The sequence below is a fragment of the Contarinia nasturtii genome, unplaced genomic scaffold (genome assembly GCF_009176525.2).
Source record: "Contarinia nasturtii isolate CC-2019 unplaced genomic scaffold, AAFC_CNas_1.1 Cnas_scaffold_695, whole genome shotgun sequence".
NCBI classification, from domain to species: domain Eukaryota; kingdom Metazoa; phylum Arthropoda; class Insecta; order Diptera; family Cecidomyiidae; genus Contarinia; species Contarinia nasturtii.
The window spans coordinates 135,905-157,101 of NW_022198046.1; the positions used below are offsets into that span (position 1 = coordinate 135,905).

The 21,197-nt window shown below is 31.7% G+C and overlaps 2 protein-coding genes across 2 annotated transcripts; both read right to left on the minus strand.

The window, feature by feature from the left end:
• Positions 1-25: 25 nt before the first annotated feature.
• LOC116340515 lies at positions 26-17,031 on the minus strand. The gene is made up of 31 exons (XM_031767060.1): positions 16,590-17,031; positions 12,627-12,896; positions 12,485-12,564; positions 11,947-12,368; positions 10,605-11,630; positions 10,348-10,531; positions 9,064-9,695; positions 8,771-8,888; positions 8,578-8,703; positions 8,401-8,496; positions 8,204-8,309; positions 7,007-7,312; positions 6,744-6,947; positions 6,500-6,657; positions 6,312-6,428; positions 6,215-6,255; positions 4,514-4,609; positions 4,387-4,445; positions 4,133-4,324; positions 3,965-4,072; positions 3,730-3,899; positions 3,262-3,639; positions 2,934-3,189; positions 2,800-2,841; positions 2,625-2,732; positions 2,379-2,548; positions 2,286-2,316; positions 2,051-2,207; positions 1,885-1,992; positions 301-382; positions 26-235 (listed from the first exon to the last, which is right to left on the minus strand). The coding sequence occupies exons 2-31, from the start codon at positions 12,865-12,867 to the stop codon at positions 71-73; spliced, it is 5,979 nt and encodes a 1,992-aa protein (XP_031622920.1). The 5' UTR covers positions 12,868-12,896; positions 16,590-17,031; the 3' UTR covers positions 26-70.
• Positions 17,032-17,255: 224 nt separating this feature from the next.
• LOC116341223 (E3 ubiquitin-protein ligase Bre1) lies at positions 17,256-21,089 on the minus strand. The gene is made up of 8 exons (XM_031768162.1): positions 20,784-21,089; positions 20,486-20,672; positions 19,713-20,422; positions 19,036-19,624; positions 18,735-18,963; positions 18,511-18,664; positions 18,261-18,428; positions 17,256-18,182 (listed from the first exon to the last, which is right to left on the minus strand). Exons 1-8 carry the CDS (start codon positions 20,934-20,936, stop codon positions 17,418-17,420), a joined length of 2,955 nt encoding a protein of 984 aa, XP_031624022.1. The 5' UTR covers positions 20,937-21,089; the 3' UTR covers positions 17,256-17,417.
• Between the last annotated feature and the right edge of the window lie 108 nt (positions 21,090-21,197).

Below are 21,197 nucleotides of genomic sequence, written 5' to 3' on the forward strand. Positions count from 1 at the left end.
ATTAAATAATTTAAAACACCTTAAGTTGAGTTCACAATATGAAGAAATTTATTTGATGAATTTTACTTTTTCAAAAAATTCCCAAATCTGGATCTTCCAGTTCATCAGCTGTTAGTTCTTTGGCGAAAAGTTGAAAAAATTTATTATAGTCAGGTTCTTCATGCCCATTAATTGAGTCCAACTCAAGGAAATATTGAAGAAAAATTTTCGGGTCATCAGAATCTGCAACAATGGCCTAAAATAAAAGAAACGGGTAAAACTATGAAAATTTGAGTTAAAAAGTTTCTAAAAAGAATCTACTTCAATCCCGTATTTATCCCAATACTTCAATACAATGTCCATTTGATTTTCAATGTCATATTGATCATCTACTTCATAATACCTAAAATTACCAGGAGAAAAAATAATTGAAAAATATAGTAAATTTATATAATCCCAATTGGGAAATATAACAATAAAATATTTTATGTTTGTATATAGTTTAAGACAGTAGTGTGCGAGGAAAATTTTTCAGGGGGGGTTGATTTTTCGAAATCAGACACATTTTCGTTTTTTTGGAAGTCACTTTTTGAGGCGAAAATCCCTAGCAAATCGAGAGAATTTTCTTCGCGAAAAAACCTAGAAAATCGTAAAAAATTCTCTCGGATCCAAAAACCCTAGCAAATTGAAAGAATTCTCCTCAATTTCTAATTTTCGCGAAAAAATTTTCTCATCCAACCCTCCTCCGCGCACTACTGGTTTAAGAGTAAAAAAATGACCACACTTCGCTTGAACAAACAACATTGCTTAAGTTTGAGATATGGTAGTTATATTCGATCTCGTTGAAGATAAAAGGTTTTGCTATTGATGTATTATTGATACTATTTTGCGGTGACGTTATCCCGATACGATTGTGTTCTAGGGGACGGACACAAAATCTAATAAAATCTAGTTTCATAGTTTACTGCTAATTTTGCTACTATTTTTCTAATATTAATAAAAAATCTACTATTATAACTATACAGACATACTAATATTGCTAGTTTATTAGTACAAACGTCAAACGTCAAATAGCTGATCTCAAAGTGAAATCATGAATGAATTTTTCATAAATTTTTAGATGAAGATTTAACATTTTTTTATTTTTCCAAGTTTAAAAAAATAAAATTTATTTCTATTAAATACTAAAACACTTAACGTAACAAAAATTTTTTTCGGTAAGCAAAGTGCGCAATTCTCTAACAAGCAATGATGAAGCAAAGCAAACTAATTTTTGCTAATATTTTGGTAATATTCCGCTAATATTCTAATATTTATAATGGTGTCCGTCCCCTAGATTGTGTTTCAATAATTCCACCTAGGGGGTGGACACATGTATTCGTAATCTCCAAATAGTGATGTAATCGCCTATATTGAAAAATTCTTCGTTCTACTATTTTCAAAAATACATTGCCAAAATAACATGTATCATATTTGTATTAGTAAACATGTGCACAGCACTAGTTTTTGAATATTATGCCGAAAATCGATTAATAGGCCTCATTTTGCATGGATTTTTTTATTTTCTTTTGTGCGGAATTTCTTCGACTTTGTGTAGTTCAATACGTGTGTATGCCGCCATCTTGGAATCACGTAATCACGGAAATCGTGGTTTTAGCTTGAAGATTCACCGAATCAAAGTGTATTCAAGAAATGAGGTATATTCTTCAAAACTAAGTGGATTTTACATTTTAAACATGTGTCCACCCCCTAGAATCCCGCAACTACTTCTAAATCTCAAATTTTGCTAGCAATATTGTATTTTCATGCGCTCTTTCAAGAGACTTTCATGTAAATATAGGATATTCCTTAAAATATTTGAGTCTCCTATAGTTAGTATAAGAGATCTGATTTCTGTAATTATACCAAGGTAATAAAACGCCATTTAGCTTTAATAGCACCAAGCCCAAAGATATTAAATCATCTTTTCGAACATGTGTAAGCCGATGGAGAGGACCTCTTCCCATATAAACACTGCAAAATAATTCCATCAGAAGGATCATAAAAAAGTAAGTGAATAAGTAAGTATTACGGTGTTCCGTATAATTCGTCTTCTTTCTCTCGTTTTTTCACTTCTCCCTGAGCATCCACGTACAACTTACTGAAAGCGAAGTCAAAAAAGAATATTTGATTCTTATCTGCACTGCCAACAGCGATATTATCAGGTTTAACATCTACACAAACTAGTCCTGTAAAAAATAGCATTATATTAAATTTTTTGATCATACATGTTCTTTGCTCAATAATTACTTGGCATTCATACTAACCTTTTGAATGAATATATTTAAATAATTTTATCTGGAATTAAAAATGTAATAGTAAATGTTTTTTTCTGACTATATTTCAAATTGTCAGCTTACAGCTTGAATAGCGATTTTGTAAATCGTTTTTAAATTGAATTTTCTTTTTTTCGTTGTCTTTTGTAGATCATAAAGTGTACTTCCAGCTTTCGACATTATCAACACTTTGTACTGATGAAAATTTCCGAAATAAAAAATTCTTGGGATGCCATAAGTCAAAATGGAGCAATCTAAATAGTAAATACAAAATGAAAGAAAAATAAAAATTTAATAAAAGAACCAAGAGTTAAATGATAAAATAATGACCATCGGCCCCCAAATATATATAATTGTCATATTCTCTCTCTAAGTATTTAATTCTCCCCTTTTTTGCAAATTTAATTGCAACTTCAGTCTCTGTCTTTATATCAACCCCTAAAAGGATATCAATGAAATAATAATTGTTTATATTTTCCGAATACATTTTCAATTTCATTTTTACCGCTTCGAACAAATCCAGTATGACCACTGCCTAGAAGCTCTCCTTTAAAGTAAATTTGAACATTTTATTATTTTCACACATACTGATTTGATTATGTAATATTGATTTCTCTTATTTACAGATTTGAAGCTCACCGATTAGATATCTATTGTCAATTAATGCACCTTCTATATTGGCTTCAGTAGAATCACAATTATTAAACGTATTTGAACATTGCTCTTCGGAATGAAAAATGTTCAAATTTTCATCTGCTAGCTCTTCACATGTTAATTCATTGGAGAAGAGATGCAAAAGCTTATTATAGTCAGGTTTTTCTTGTGATCTGAGGGATTGTAAATATTCAAAATATGTTATGAAAAGCTGCGGATTTTCTGAATTTTTGCAAATTTCCTGAAAATATTTAAAAAATTAAATTATTTAGTTGGGTAAAATATTGAAAAAATTGAACTTACACTGACTTACCTCAATGCTGATCTTATTCCATTCATTAAGAACAATATCAATAGTTTTATAAATATCCTCTTCATTGTTTGTTTTTTCAATCCATGGAAGAACTACACCGTTTAATTCTAATAAAACGAGACCAAACGATATAAAATCATCTTTTCGAACGTGTGTAAGACCCTTCAATGTATCAATCGTCATATATTCTGGGGTCCCATTGATTTCTTCGGATTTTTCTCGCATCTTCGCCTCACCGAGTGCATTGACGTAGAACTCACTGAATGCGAATCCGAAGAAAAAAATGTGATTTTCATTTAGATGGCTAACAGCTATATTTGATGGTGTTACGTCATGAAATGTTAGCCCCTTTTCATGTATGTATTCAAAAATATTTATCTGTTAAAGCAGTAAATTAATTAATTTAAGATGTATTAATATCTAGTAGACAATCCAAACTTTTTTTATGCAAAAATTTAATTTACTTACAGCCTGCATTGCAATTTTGCAAATTGAATTAAGATTAAGTTTTTGATAATCTGTTGATTTGGTTATATCGAATAGTGTTTTTCCAACTTTCGTCATTACTAGTACTTTATAATCCAAGAAATCGCCGAAATAATAAATGTGCGGAATACCAATACGTTGAATATCAGGATCTGATAGAATTGAAAAGGAATGTGATATGGAACCAAGTATTAAGACTTCAAAGTCATATATTTACCATCAGCCCCAAGGTAAAGATAATTTATAAACTCTTTTTCAAGTGCATACTCCATGTCTTTGGTTGCAAATTTAATAGCCACCTCATTTCCGGTTTTTATGTCAATGCCTACAATCAAAGTTATGTCAAGACTATTTTTCAAGGTTTAAGACAAGGACAAGCTACCACTGCACACGAAACCAATGAATCCATGTCCAAGATGTTCTTGAATTTGAAACTGATCATTTATAATGAGCCCCAGTAAATATTCAACAGGTTTTATCGACTTCAGTTCATGAACTAAAGCCAAATTTTTATTTGAACTCGAACTTTCTTCATATTGCATACAGTTTTCCTCTTCAAAATTGTCAGCATTCCGACCTTTTCATATGATTATTTTACATATCAAATAGATTGTAAATATATATTTTAAATTTACTTACCACAGTAAAAGTTATACAACATTAAAAATATTAAGCATTGTTGAAGAAGTGCAATAATCCTATATCAATTATATTAATTTTGAATTTTCACAAACATGTGGAATAAAAAGTTTAAATTAATTCTCACATTTTCCTACTGTTCAATTCACGATCTGTGCTGATTTTATTAAGACGATATTCCAATGATTGAAGGAATCTTACAAATATATTACTGATGCAAAATCTGAACATGATTTGTGCAATTTTTGCTTATAATTTGTTTTGCACAATATTCATATGAATCAGGTATTGCCACAATCTGATATTTGCACAAATGCTACATGGCATTGACTCCCTTATTTACACTTACGAAATCTTCGTGTATGCATTTCAAAATCATCACCTAGTGTGTAAGGTAAAGTATTGGAATCGGTCGAAAAATCAACACCCTCAAAAATATGTTTTCTGGGTGTTTTAGGAGCCAGGGAACACGAATCTAGCGTTTTTTCAATGTCCGAATGTATGTGCGTACCCTGTACGCTGTTCGCAAAAATTTGTTAACACGATAACTTATTAGTAAGTAATTCAAAATATGACGTTAGTTTTGCGATACAAATATATTTCGACACACTTTTCATACAAAAATTTCTAGCCATGCCTGTATGATATTGTTATGAGCTGAAACTTTGCAGAGCTTATTTTTTTCACACAAAAATAACATTCTGGGAGTTTGAAGACATTTCAATGCATATTAGGGGTACCTCCCGGACAAAATTTTGGATTTTTTGCTCGAAAACGAAATTTTATATGGGAAGTACCCCTAATATGCACTATGCGTCACTCAAAATGTGATGGAGAAGAAACCCATCATTATTACATAATTTGGGTATGCTGATTTCAATGGCATCACCCGTTTTTCTCTAACACGTCGGAATTTTCCACAATTTCCCTAGAGAGTTTTCCGGAGAACCAAAATTGGCTGTTTATACTCTAGTAACATTTTGAATTCATGCAATATCCCAGAGAGGTGATCTATCAGGCGTTGTAGTACGGTTCAAGTATAGTAAAGCCACTCAATTCGTTTTGAAAAAAAAAATAGTCATTTAAAAAAAATCGATTTGGTTATCCCCCTCTGAAGTCCACATTTTGAAGTAAAATTGGTATCCATTCAAACGCTCTGAAAATGAGTATTTGGGGGTTTTTTGGCATAAAAAGACCGAATATGACGCTATTTTTGTTATAAAATTGGGTTTGAATACACTTACCACACAAAAAGTATCCAAAATGGTCAAAAATATCAACGTGTGGTAAGTGTATTCAAATCTAATTTTATAACAGAAAAAGCGTTTTATTCGGTCTTTTCATGTCCAAAATTAGGTATGGCTCTCATACAAAAATTTACATTTTTAGTAGCTTTTGTATAAAAAGTGTGTCAAAAATTATTTGTATCGCAAAAATAATGTTAGATTTAGTTTTCTCTTGATTTCAAATTTAAGTAAAAGATATGTAGGTAATAAATGCATGTTGTGGATCAAAGTGCGGAAAAGTTCATCTTACGGATGTAAGACATTTTATTTTTCTTAAATTCCATTTTGGTTATGTCCGTTATCCGACTGTATTTTATGAAACAAGGACAACAAAATTAAATAATATTGATGAAATCAGTAATATTTATTATTCCAATATACTTGAAATAATAATAACTGAAATATAAAACTAAATTGTGTCAAATATCCCCAAGCTTTTCTTCTCGAAATCAGCATATGTTAATCCAGCTGCGAAGATTTTCTTTAATTCATTATAGTCTACACGTTCTTCAGGTTTTAATGACGTTAAATATTTAAAGTACTCAAAAAAGACTTCTGGATTTTCCGATTGAGAGTATAAATCCTGAAATTTTGTTTGAGAATATGAAAAGATGTTTTCAAAGTGTATGGAAAATTTACCTCTAAATAATTTTCATCCCATTCGTCTAGCAAATATTCTAGCGCTGCTTCAATATGTGAATTTCTACTCAAGTCATTCATTGGCGTGAATTGAATTCCGTTCAAATCCATAAGTACCTGAAATGAACGGATGAAAATCAATAATAATAATAATAATCATATTTTTATTTAAGTGGTCCCATAAGTACCAGTGCAAATAAAATCAGGTCATTCAACTCGTTCCTCAACATATCTTCAGGAGAACTTTTAAAACTTGAAGCGAAATCAAAAATGAAAATCTTATTCAACGTTTCCTTTGCATTTCCGATTGCAATATTTGATGAGCTAATATCATATACAATGAGACCTAAGAATCACAAAAAATGAAAATAATGGACATTAATCAATAAGTAACGGAAATAATGGAAAAGTAATCGAAAGAATGTCCTATACCCTTTGAGTGAATATAATTAAATATATCCATGGCTTGAATAGCAACTTTCATGCAAGTCTTAAAAGATAATTTGTTTCTCCCAGTAAATTCCTTTAGTTCGCGAAGTGTTGGGCCTAACATTGTGTGCATAACCATCACCTTGTAACCGCCAAAGACGTCGAAGTAAATAATTTGAGGAATGCCCAAATTCATAATATCAGGATCTATTTTGAACATATTGAAAAAATTAAATCTTGATTGTGTTAATTTGCATTAGCTTCACCTGCAGCTCCTAGTAATAAATAATTATGATATTCATTTTCGAGACTTTTAGACATCTCAGGTTGAGATAATTTTATAACCACTTTTGAGCCCGTATTTATTTCAGTGCCTGTATATATCAATCCAACATGACCAGAAGCAATCAAATTTCCAATAACAAATCTATCATCAATTACGGCATCCATGAGATCTTCTTCAGGTATGACAAAACTTATGTCAATATTTGGTTCAGAATTTTCTTCCAATGATACTTCGAATGTGCTATTTTGCCAATCATATTCTTCAACATTCACGTCTTTATATTGAACTTTTTTGCAAAAAAAGGGAAAAAATTCAAGCCAATGTACTTTATAAGATATTGGGATTTTTGCACGAATACTTACCTACAAAAAAAATTGTATAGATAACAATACAAAAAAAGCTAAAATGTATTAAGGCCAGAATCCTACATAAAGGATAGAGTGAATTTACATGTTGAGTTTATGCAACAAATCTGTTTACAAATTATTTAATTTTAAGTGTTTGAAATTAAGATATAAGGTACATACATTTTAACAAAATTATAATAGAGTGCACTTTCAATCAACGTTTCTTTCTGCAGACTGAAATTAATCATAAGGGTTTTTTTGGCATTTTTGAGTAAGCAACGATTTATTCTGAACGAATATTGGTTAATATTCCTTGCGTAAATTTCAACAGTTGCACAAACAATATCGTAGATTATGGTGTGGTTGCAGTCAATTTATTTACACAAGTGTTTAGGATTTCATTGTAAGTATATGAGTGATGATCATGGACATTCAATTTTATTTGAAAATTGAAATTCGTTTAACTTTGGTCGTGCGGGTTTTTTGCTGTTGAAATCAAGAGATATAAAAAATTGTTCGCTGCAAAAGATTTTTTTTTTAATTACATCAAATATAAAAACATTTTTAAATGCAATTATTCATGAGTGAATTTTATTTGACATGACTTTTCATTAATTGACAACAGTAAATTGTACTTAATTTCAGTTTCGTTTACAATAATTAGATAAATTCAACGAAATAAATTATGATCAGATCAGGGAAATGTAACAACTAATTGTATTTTGATCGTTTGCTAAAATTAAAGAAGTACGCTTATTGTAAGCAAAATGTTGTATGTCTGGTATACTAATACAATCAGATGAGAATTTAAATTTAATTCACTTGACCTTATTCAATATTTGCGTTGCAATCGGATGGCAACATCTGTTCTAAGTTCTTCTGCAAATCAATTAGCGCTGGACATTGTCTTACGATTGACTGTATTCCATTTAAAGTCTATAATTTAAAAAGTTATTTTGTATGCATAAACACTATTTTAGATATATAAATATATACACTTGTCCAATGTAGATTGTAGAAGCCTTACCTCAATCGCTCTGGATATAGTGTCATTTTGACTTTCCAAATTTAAATTTACTTCAGAATTATGCTCCATTGTATATACATTATTCCCACTTGGCAACTATAAAATTAAGGTTTTCGGTATAATCATATAATACATAAACATAAATGTTCTTAAATAAATAAATAAAAATAACTTTACAATTTCATGCAACAAATCTCCATTTGTTTTCAATTTATCTGCGGGTTCGTCTTCACTTTTGGAAAATGATTGATTTGGAGTTGATGAGCACAAAGTGCTCAAGTTGCATATATCATCATTTAATTTCTATTTAAATGATATAATTGTTACCATATTATATTATTGTAATAGTTTAATTATACACGGGACTTACATCAATCTCACGTCGGCCCTTCTTCAATTCTGTATGATTTTGATCCAATTCATTACAGTTGTTGACCAATTCCTTTGTTTTCAATTCCAATTCTACCTTATTTAACTGCAACATATTTCTAAAAAAAATATGTAAAAAATAGCTATAGTAAAATTCCACAAAGAATAAATGGTTTAGCAATAAAGATGCAGAAAAAGGTTAAAAAAAATCTGCAGCCATTACGAAATTTAAAAATCATATTTGTAAAGACGCATAAATTCAAACACAAAATATTAAAATATGTATGTACTTACTTTTCACTTATCAACTGTTGAATACAGTTATCGTTTTCGATTTGAATGATTCGCAAAATTTTTAATAATTTCGTTACTAAATTGTCCACGTTGATGACATTATCAACTAAAATTTGAACTGGATATTCTTGTTCATAAATTGATGAATTAATCATTGATTCTTTGCCACTGGTATTTGCTTCACTGTGAATGGATTGGTTCATCATCATTAACGTGGTTTGTTCTTCAATTTTCTGTCTATTTGCAATGGCTTCGCAGAGACTGTTTAAAGAATCGCCTCTATTGTCATCCAACGAATGCGACGATGGAAGAACACATGATGAAATAAGATTTTGTGTATGTGAATCCGGCATGGAAACATCCTCCAACACATTTTCCATCATTAAACACGGTTCAGTTTCTGAATCTAACATTTCTAGTCCGTCGGTGGTCTCAATTGAATGTAGTTTTTCGACCTTGTGATTTACTTTATCTTTAGCGGATGATGCTGCATTTTTAATTGCGTTTATTACAGCTGTAATGAATGAGTTATTGCGCTGAGGTGATGTCGTTCCATTGTACGTTGGATTATTATCACTATCCGGAGTTGATTCTTCACTGTTAGCATATGCCTCATTGTGATATACTATGTCCTTAAAGATATAAAATAAATATGAATAATTTTTTCTGATTGAAATTATATAAACTTATCATAAATTTCATTTTGATGCAACACAATTAAACAAAAAATAAACTAAATGCAAAAAGGCCTGCAACATTTGTTATTATTTAAAAAAAACACGCAAACCACAAGCGATTTAAAAAGAAATGGGAAACTTACCAAATTATTTGGTTGTGCTTCATCAAATGATATTCAATTAACAACGATTCGAAAATGAGTGAGATTGAATGAATGTGAAAAAAAGAGTGAAAAAGTTTTGAATGGCACTAATAAGTGAAAAAACATTTATATGAAACGTGTGCGGTATATGAGAGATTCCGATTTTTCGCGAAATAAATGAAATGTTTTTGACTACAGTTTCATATTGAGTAAAGAAACGTTTATGAGGCTCCTCATGCATTATTTATTGATATTTTGTAATTTTGTAATTGCTTTCTTATCTAATTATCGAATTTAAACATATAAATAGAAAAAATTAAACACGAAATATAAATTAAATGCAAAATGAGTGATCATAATAACAATTTAAAAATACAATACACTTGTTTAACGTAAACAAATAACATTGTCATATTGCTATTCACTAATCACAAGTGAATTTAAGTAGTATGAACATGATTTACCTCGATTTCCTTTTCCGAAATATTATAGGAAGCAACTAGTTGTTCGACGAGATCGTTCAAACGAGAACCAAGATCAGAAAGTGCAAGCGTAGCACCGGACACTGTGTGACTTTGATGTACGATAGAAATTTTATTTTTTGACTCCAATGCTCTGTACTTGGATTGCAATCCAAGATACTCTTGTCTGAAAGTGGCCCATAGATTAAATTTTTTTTACGTGTCTTAAAAATTCAAACATTTAAGAAACTATATAATACCTTCTTTGCTCTGAAATTCGGACCAAGTGTCGGCATTCTTCTTGTAACCTTTCCACTTCAAGATCTTTCTGCTTCAGCTCTTCAAATAAAGCTTCTTTCTCAACTTGTAAAAAGTCTTGAAGTTCCGTTGTTTCCTTCTCAAAACATTTCTTTTCCTCCAATAGATTTTGCTGTACTTGCATTGATCGATTCATTTCAGCTTGGAGTTGATTACAAAAGTGTCGCAATGTATTGATTTCAATTTGTTTCTCCTCAAGTACATGACCGGACAACTGAATTTGAGATTCAAGCATTAACAAACTATCGCATGACGTATCGCATGGTTCAGTAGCTGGTGATGCATGTACGAGCTCCAACATGCCCAACACACGTTCGGTATTACTTTGCAATTCCTTTTTCATTGCAACTTTTTCGTCGCGTTCACGAGTAAGTTGACTTTCCATTGATGTTAACAATTGAGATCGTTCTATTAAATTCTGTCGTAGTTTTTTATTTTCAGCATCCATTTTTTTGAGTTTCTCTTCAAGCTGTTCAATTTCTTTGTCTCGAATGTCAACTTGACTCTCACGATGAATCTTCAAGACGGCGTCAATTCGAACTTCTGGCGGATTTCCACCGAATGCATCATGTATGTCTTGGCCAGTGATAGCTGTTTGAATGGCAGCTTCGTGATAGATGATTGTTTTCGATGGTTTTTGATATCGCGGTGGAAAGGCAGAGATGCCTTTGATCGGTGATTCTCGCGCCCGAAGACTCTCCCGTCTAATAATAGTTGACGATGTCATTCTATCTCTTGTTGTAGAACTACTTCGGTTCGGTCGCCATTCGCTCAAGTCTTCTTCAGATTTAACTTTTGTTTGTCGCGATAATGTTGTTCGATTTTCCAAAACGATGGAACCGACCTTTGTTTTTATTATGAGTGGATCATTAGTATTCCGATTCTGTACTTTGCTTGCCGATCGAAATTGGTTTGACGGCCATCTTCCATCGTCTTCTTTTGATGGGGTCCCACTTGGTGTTTGTCTTCTATAGATAAATAATTGTTAACGAAAATACATCCATCAAAAGGCACATGTTTAAGATCGAAATTAGGTCCAAATATGTGTGTAGTTCAGCCACCAAAGGAAGAAAAAAAAATTAGTTAGAAAATTACTTAAAAATAATGCTTAAGAAAAATTGATAATGAAAATAGAGATGCATATTTCTATCACTTATCGTCGAAACGAGATTTAATTGTGGGTGTGGTGCACAGTATAAATTAAATATCAGCAAAATGTCATCCAATTTCGACGGTAGAAATGCCTTTCCAAATTGCATCATCAATTTGCCTAAAAATCGTTACCTAGAAACTGATGCAGTTCGTTTTAATGTTGATGACTTTTGTTGAACGTCTTTTGTATTTGTAGGTAATGAACCAGGTTTTACACGTTTTATCGGGGATTGTGAGTTCGATGTAATTTGTTTATCACGTGATCTTGCTCGTTCGGAAGTTGCCAGTAGCGGAGCACCATAGCTACGATGATTTGTTGCTCGATTGGCTGATGCAGCCCTTGCACGGTTTTTAGCTGCCGAACATTCAGAATTTCTAGATGTTTTTAATTGATTTGTTTCATTCAGACCGACTCGTTTTTTCGGTGATGCTTGTCTAAGTCTTTGTTTATCACCACTTAGTGATGAACTTTCACTACCATTTTCACTAGTACAATCCGCGCTCATTTTACAACTCAATATAGTCGTTTTTCCATCATGCGAATCGGAGCATACCTGGGGGGTGAATCACATAGAACAGATATTAAGAAATGTAAATTGATAAACAAATAATGGACAAGTTGAAAACAGATAGTGAAAATGAAATTGTAAAAGAAAGTGAATTTACATACACTTAATAAACTTGAATTGCATGATGCAAATTGTACATCTAATCCGCCCGAACTACTCGCATAGCCAGCGCTATTATTACCTGAGGAAGAATCACACAAAAAAATAATCAAAATAATCAACAACTAATCGAAATATCATTACTCAGTGCTCTTTGAAGTTGAATTGGTTTTGTAGCGCCAGTATCAACACCGCTATCATTGCCATCGCCATTTACAATAGTGACTTTTTGTGCGCCTATCTCCAAATTGTCGATTTGGTTTATTATCTGTTGGGTTTCTTCAAACTCAACCTGCTTTACACAGCTATTATCCAATGATCCGAATTCGCTGCTGTTTGGAGTCTTCCATTCGGAAGCAATATCTTCTGAGTTCACTTCGTCCATTTTTTGTTATTTGCTTTTATTCCTGAAAACTGAAACATATATTTTATTAGAAATTCGCATTCAAATCTTCTTTGAATTTGGACTTATGGATTTCTATTACTTAAAACAGTGAATTATGGCAAACTAGAACAACATCACGGTATCTTTAAGTATTTTTTAATTTCGTTATCAACATTAGTTCATAAATATTTCATTTTATGTTTCGTATGAACTGTGAATGTAAATTAATGACCATAACAGTTAACAGAGTTACGTAAAGGATACAACTTTTCGCAATATCGTTTCATTATTATTTTTCAAAATAAATTTGCGCTTAAAGTCAAACGATAGTTCATTCATCTACAATATGCCTGCTTTGCTTTTCCCTTATGTAAAATAGTAAATCAATTCTACCATTCAATATTTATATTTATGGTATTATTAGCTGAAATAAGCAAGAATTTACCATACATTTGTATGCCACTTCAAAGTAAGCATAGGTCAAATTTGTAGTGGCATAGTTTTTGGTATGCGGTGTGTTATCAACAATGCGACGTGTCTCCATTTATGAATAGCTGGATCGTAACAAGCATAGATTATCCAAGAGCAAAAAACTATATGGTTAATATAAAATGTATTGATTCAAGGCCAAAAGAAACGCAATTAAATCGTTTCACTTTCAAAACTTATAACGCTTACGATAGAGATATTTTTTTTTTGGTGTACATTCATGTTTTGCTTAAACAAGCAAATTCGCACCGAACTGATGTTCCGCATCGTGAAACGGCAAAAATATCATCTTGAAGAAATAAAGAAGAAATCCACACGCAAACGCGCATTGGCTTCCTTAAGTTGAAAAACCATGTTTGGAATTCGTGGTATTCGAATGGTACGCATGTTTAAAATAAACTCATCTAAAACCACACACTCTCTAGACTGGGATATCTTTGATTTTCATTTTCAAAAGTTGACGAATACCTCGCACGCAGCTGGCGTTCTGTATTGCCGTTAAATTTTAATCGAATTCTTGAGCCATTCACATATTCTGTGTTAGTTTTGACTTCGCGAGTTTTGGCAATATTGAAATATTTTGAAAAAAATACTATTTGAAATTTGTTTTCATCAATCACACTTCTTCTTCTTCTTTTTTTGGTTTAAAATAAAAAAATCGTATAAAAATTTGATTATCAAGATGTCTATAGAATCTTTAAAGATGAATAATTTCATAGTTGAATATTGCTTATTGCTATTCTTTACAGGCATCAAATTAAGAAAACTGTTGCTGTTCTCTGAACGTCTTCTTTGGGTAATGCTTTCAGTTTGCCTTTCTATTTATACTTCTTGTACGGAAATTGATGTTGCACTTTCGCAGTGAAAAGAGAGTTTGAGCAGAACTAAATCCGATTTCTATAATGAACTATTTCATTGTTTCATTCCAATTTAAATGTCATCGAATTCAATAGCGATAATTTAGCGAAAGGCTTTTTGAATGTTGAATCACTTACTATCTTTCAGTTGAATACACTGAATAAATTACTGGTTACTTTCTCAGTGTACAAAAAATTGCACAACCAAAATGATACAAAAAATTACAACGTCAATCGTTTCACCACAAGTTAATTATTATATACAACTAACAAAAATAAACCAAAATCAAAACAAATGAAAATTCAATCAACTGCATTCATGTTGCATGTGATTCCCTTATTTTTTCGACATTTGTTTTGTTGCCATTTGGTTTTCATGTTTTTTTTAAAGAATTGTGTTCGAAGCAAAATGGATATACCAAATTTAAATCTATAAAAATGCATCAAACTATTGAATTGAATGGAGAGAAAAAAATATGTCGGAATGGATTTACTTTGATGTTTTGGCTTTGTATGGTTTTTGAGCTCTTTTGATGTATATTTGTGAGCAATGGAATCAGTGTGCGTTTGATAAACAAACAATCATAAAACAATCGTGACATCCGTCAATTACATGTATTTTCTTTTCATTGTTTATGCCGCACTGAATGTTGGCGTATCTAGTGAAGATTATTCATTGAAAATTTCATCGAGAATTTTCTAAAACAATATAGTGCCCCAACTATTAACAATAGCATTCATGCGAAGTTCAAATTTTGTAAAACGGCAATTGAATTGAATGTGGGCGTTTGTCAGTGCTCTGATCAATTGAAAAGCAGATAAACATTTATAAATTAAACTTAATCATTTATATAAAAAATAGCTTGAAGGTAAAACTTGAAAATTTTAACAAGTATTCATTCGATATTTTAATCATTTTTGTTGTATATTTTCAATAGATATGTTCCAATAATAAAAATGTTTCATTTCATGAATACTTCCGTTTACGCTCCCTCATTTTAATGCAATTCAATTTGAAAACAGCTCAATTAGCTTGGAGTATAAAAAAACAATGAAAGAAAGAAATAGAGAGAAAAAAAGATTCTGAATATTCAAAGAAAGAAATGTTAGAAATTTATTAAATGTTATCTGTTGTGGTAGTAAAGAAGAATATTGTTACGTTGATTCATGTGCTAGAAAACTAATATGATTATTCATCATCAACGTAAAATGGTGTATATATGAGTTTATACTTTATTGAGCACATCGAACTTTTTATGCGAAAATATCAGGAACAAAGAGGAGTAAAATCTCAAATGAGAATACAGTGTTCAATTTTGAAATGCTATGCAAGAAAAATGATCGTGACATGAATAGGAAATATTGCTTCGTTTTTCTTTTAATTTTAAAAAGTAAACTATTCACTACTTTAAACTTGACAAACTAGATAAGCCGACCTGGAGATGACAGCTCAAAACTAACTTTTTTTAATGCATTTCGTATGACTTTCTTTGCTTTTGGGGTAACACTACTTTAATTATGTTTTTTTTTTTTGCTTTGTGTTATTTCTATTTCACATTTGTGCACTGACTTCATAAAATATTGATTTTTCATTTAAAAAGGGCCTTCTTCAAGTGAACAAATTGTTGTTCTTTTTTATTGGAAAAATAACTGTTTTAGTGTCAGCCCAGTTGATAAATATGTACCCTGTTTTCAACTGACTGCTTCTTTGTTAATAATATGTTCAACAGATGTACATGCAATTCATGAAAAATTTAATGGCGAATGATAAATAGCGTGGAATGAAGAAAAAACACTAGAATATACAGTAGATGATGCATTTGAGAACTTTGAATAGTAAATGGTTCTTATGATTTTTTTACATATTTGCAGAAACACGATTTACTACTATATGCATTACAAGTAGTCATTTCACAGCAATTATAGATGTTGCTAAAGAAAATTTTAAGCCAACAACATTTTTTCCTGTTAACTTTAGTAGGTGCGTTTTTATAAAGGTCAATAAACTTGGGTTATTTGTACATTGATCGTGTTTTTTTTATTTAAAGGACAATTTGAAAAAAATCTTTTCTATTTAAAATTTTAATGCGAACTGCATTAAAATCAGACGGTCGATGAAAATAAAACCATATTGAATTGAAAAAACATACGCAATGCGTAGAAACTAATACCTTTGACTTTTTAAGGTAAGGTCAATTTTTGCGAAAATTACATCAAAATATTCTTTGACAAAAAGGGCGATGATTTTTTCTCTGTTAATCGATTGGCTTTCATTTATCGTGGAGTACAGTACTAACAACATTTTCTGCACTAGTTCGTACCGTATCACAACCTTTCACTGAGCCAGACTATTGATTCAAATAAAATAGCAATTACCATTTGCACTAAACGTTGCAAAAAAACGCAGACTTTCTACTAATAGCCGCTGGCTTGAATTTGTTTAGTTCACCAATGAAACAGTTTTTTATTTATGGTATTTCTACGTATAAACTACGTTTTATGATTTAAATGTTTCTAGTTTGATAGAAAATAATGACGAGATTAGCACATAAGGGTTGACTTCTAATATTTCATATATAAGTACAATATGATAACTGGATGTCACAAAAAACACTTGCACAAAATTGATACATCAACATTCAATACTATTAATTTAAAGTGAAAAAAATCGGTTAATATTATTAGTCATTTTTATGGCACAGAATTTCTAAGTCTAGTCTTTGATGATATATTGTCGATGAAAACATAAGAGCAATGAAAAATGTGGATGAATGGCATTGTCGCCTGTCATGTAAGTTATGCGAGAGCTCGTATGAAACTAACACAATACCGGACTGCTTGGCTTGCATTCAGTTTATGTTTTCCCTCTTGTTTTCATCGAATACATATGTAAAGTTGTATTGGTATCGGCAACGCAAATGTCTACAAACATGTCTACAAAAATGTCTACATAAAATGTCATATTGCCAACCGATGCGTTCTTTATCCATCGAGAATGAAGTTTAGAGAGAGCGAGAGAGAGAGCCGAAAAAAAAAACCAAATTTTATACGTCAATAATTATTTTATTGAAAAGTTGAAGTAATCTGATTGTGAGAGATGAATTAATTAGGAGTTATTTTTTCTTAAAACTAAATATATTTTATGTAATATTGTATTCATGTTGTACAAAATGGGAAAATGACCATAAAATAGAAAAATGGAAGTTATGTTGACAAATACAAGCGATGATAGTCATTAGCACCGAAAGCACAATTACACTTTGGGCATTTGCGTTGTCTTGTTTCGTAACGTGTCCGAAGACAATCGTAGCAAAATACATGGAAGCATTTCGAAAGAACTGCATCCTTGCGTTTAACCTTACAAGATGGACAAGTGAGAATTTCTTTGTATTCACGGATTTCTTCCATCATTACCTCATCGATGGTTGTTCCGGTCATTTCGATTTTTTTCATTCGTTCCACCTTTCTTCGGATCTGTGCTAACTCTTCTTGCAAACGCTTCGTCTTATATGCTTCAGCTTCTAGCGAACTTGTCTTTTCGGCCACAACTTGCTGGGCCTCTTTCATTTGGGAATGATATTTTTCCAAGTGTAACTTCAAATCGGCTGCCGATTGCGCCGATTCAATGGCTTTGCGCTTGTGCATTTCCATCGCTTGTTGTCTTAATGTCAATTCTTTTTCAATTGTAGTTACAGTATTCTGTAAGATACGCTCTTTTTCCTCCAACTTACGCAGTACAATGTGCAGAGCTTCGATTTGGGCGTCTCGAGTTTGAACTTGATCTTCGAGTATTTGTTTTTCCTCACGTAGCAATTTATGCATTTGATTGGATTTTATGCGCTCAGTCATTAATTTAAAGTTTGCGTCGTCTTTTTCACGCAACTGCTGAATCAAGCGGGAATTCTGCTCCTGCATGTCTTCAAATGCTTGTCCGGTTACCTCCATTTCATTTAGGAGGGCTTCTTCTTCCTATAGATTGATAAAAAAATTGTTTAAAATAATTATACAATAAAAACACATACACATTTCTGAAAAATAAACTCTAACCGGCGATCCGACAAATGGTCGGGTTCCATAATGTCCGGGCCATGACCCATCAGCTGTTTTTTGACTTGCTACTTGTTTCTGAAGTTCATACTTTTGTTCCTCTAATTGCTTGATTTTCCGTAATGCATCTTCATCTGCTAATTTCTTGCGTTCTTCACGTTTGCTCTCCTGTTATAATAATATCGGTTATTTGGATTAATATACATGTTACTTATTGACATTAATTTTATATTTAAATGCTTTAAAGTACTTGAATCTTTTTCATTTGATTTCGCAGTTCCTCAATTTCAGAACGCAACTTTTTTTCAGTGGCCATCAATTGTACTTTGTCTCGTTGATCTTTTGAAACGCCTTTATACATGTCCAGCAGCAGTTTCATTTCTTTTTGATCATTCAAAGCTTTCCTGTATAGAAGAAATCATTGGAATATTTTTTAAATTTAAAAAAAAATTACTCAAATTAAAAAAAACCCACTTTAATTGTGTTTTCAGATCACGAACAATTTCAGATTCATTGATTTTCAATTCTTTTGCCCGTTGTGCTTCTTTTGGATCTTTTTCGATCTTGGGTGCATTATTCTGTCCATCCTTTTTATCTACAGAACCCGTAGCAAATGTGTCTTTTTCTTGTTTAATAGATGCACCCCCTTCCTTTTTAATTCCATCAATTTCTTCTAATTCCTCTTCATGTTGATCGGATTCAGCTAGATTCATTTAAGTTCATTAGTTGTTTGAAAGTACTAAATGAATATATTATAATTCTTATGGTAACATACCTTTTATTGCATTTCCACTCTCTTCTTTAATAGACACCGAACCATCTGATGATGATTCCTCTTTGACACCAATCACAGTTCCTTCTTGTTTGATATCAACTTTTTTGCCATCAGAAACATTGGCCTTAGCAACTAAATCATCATATTCCTTCTTCATTTTTATTAATTCAGCTGCAGCATCTTTATATTTACGTTTGTATCGAAATACTTCACCTTTAAGCTGACCATTGTGATTCTGAAGCGATGTGATCAAATGGCGCATTTCACGATTGATTGGTGCAGTCTGTTCATTGGCCGCCAAATTTTGCTCAAATTCTATACGAAGCATTTCGTATTCTTTTCGAATCTGTGCCAATACATCTTCCATTTGAATCATTTCACTGCGTACCTTCTTTTGAGCTATGAGCTCTTCACTTTCCATGATTTCAATTTGGCGCAAATGTTGATTTTTGCTTGTTTGTAGTTGATTACGTGTCTCGTCCAACATTGTTTTTATTTGCATCGATTCGTTATACAATACAGAGAATTGCGACTGTAAGCATTTATATTCTGTCGTTTCAACAATTACCGATTCGGGCAGTTGACGAATCTAATTTAAATAATTTATCAGATAAGTATATTTCAATTAAAGAATATTTCAATTCACCAGAATTAACATATTAATCATCTTAACTTACATCCATTTTAAGTTTTTCGACTTCCTTCAGTGCCTCGTGATACGTTTGTTGTAGCTTATCTAGTTCTTGTAAGCGATTATTGGCCAGCTCACGACACTCTTCCACCTCTTTTTGCAAATCTTCTAAATGCTGAGTGGCAACATTCGTTGTAGTTGATGATGACTTGCCCGATGATGATCCCGAAGCCGTTGATCCCGAAGTGCTTTTATTTGGTTGATCGCCGTGCATTTGATGGTATGATTTTAATTTTTCGATTGCTTCGGCGAAATGATTTTCAAGTTTATCGTTACGAAGGCGAACCTTCTCCAACTCATATTGCAAGTCGTCTATTTGATTTTGCAGCTCAGCCGCTTCTGTTTCCTTGCCAGTCAATGTATCTTGAAGCTCTTTCAATTTCAGCGAAATCGTATGGTATTTTTCGTGTAGTGATGTATTCAAACTCTGCAAGTTTTTATTTTCGGCCATAATTTCTATTTGTGTTTCTTTCAATGTTTCTTCAATATCGGGCACAGAAAGATTATCATCATCCGATTGACCTTTTAAAATCATTGTAAATTTTTCATTTCGCTGCATTAAGCGATCGATGACTTGTACGACTTTGGCTACAGCACGCTTTGATACTTGTACGCGATTTGCCAATTTATCGTCCAACTCTTCTTTATCCCATGTTGAAAGCTGTGTTAAAAAAGAAGTCGTAACCTCATTTTCATCTGAAAATCAAAGAAATATATTAAGACAACTCATCCTTTTATTTTGACTGTCGTTATAGTTACTTTTGTTCTCAGCTTCATCGGCTGTTTCTGCATCAAAACGTTGCAATAAAACACGAATGTCTTCGTTCAGCTGGTTCCAATATCGGTTGACGACATTCAAAACAGCATCATCTTGAGTTTGACGCTTTTCCAATTGTTCTATACGTTGCCGCAATTCAGCCTCACAACGAATTCGTTGTTCAATGCGCTGTATATGCATAAATGAAAAAATTATGGAAAAAACGCCAAGAAATAAAAAAAATTCAAGATTTCAACGTAAATACTTATTTTTTAATATAAATATAGTAAATGTTTTTACCTGAGCAAGTTTTTTATTTTGGAATTGAAGGACTTTGATATCAAGCTCCTCCAGTGTCGATACTGGGCCAATTAAATGTGGCTCAAATTGAACTTTTTTTATGGGTGGCTGTCCGCCTATAGTCGCTGTATCATCTGCCGTGCGTTTCGACATTTTTCTTTCAAAATATTATCCAAATTATTATTCAATCAAATCAATTCGTTTTCAAGTGAAACAAAAATTTATTATAATCAATAAATAAATTTTTAATTTAAAAACCCATTTGCAAACTATAATGGAGTCTCAAGCGAGTCAAAGTTAGTGTGCTACTAATGGACAACACCACAATATTGATTCTGTTTCTCATTTGACAAAGGCAGCTGTCAAAGTTTATATGTTAGCTTTGTAAAGTCTCCAATGGAAACTCTCCATTCT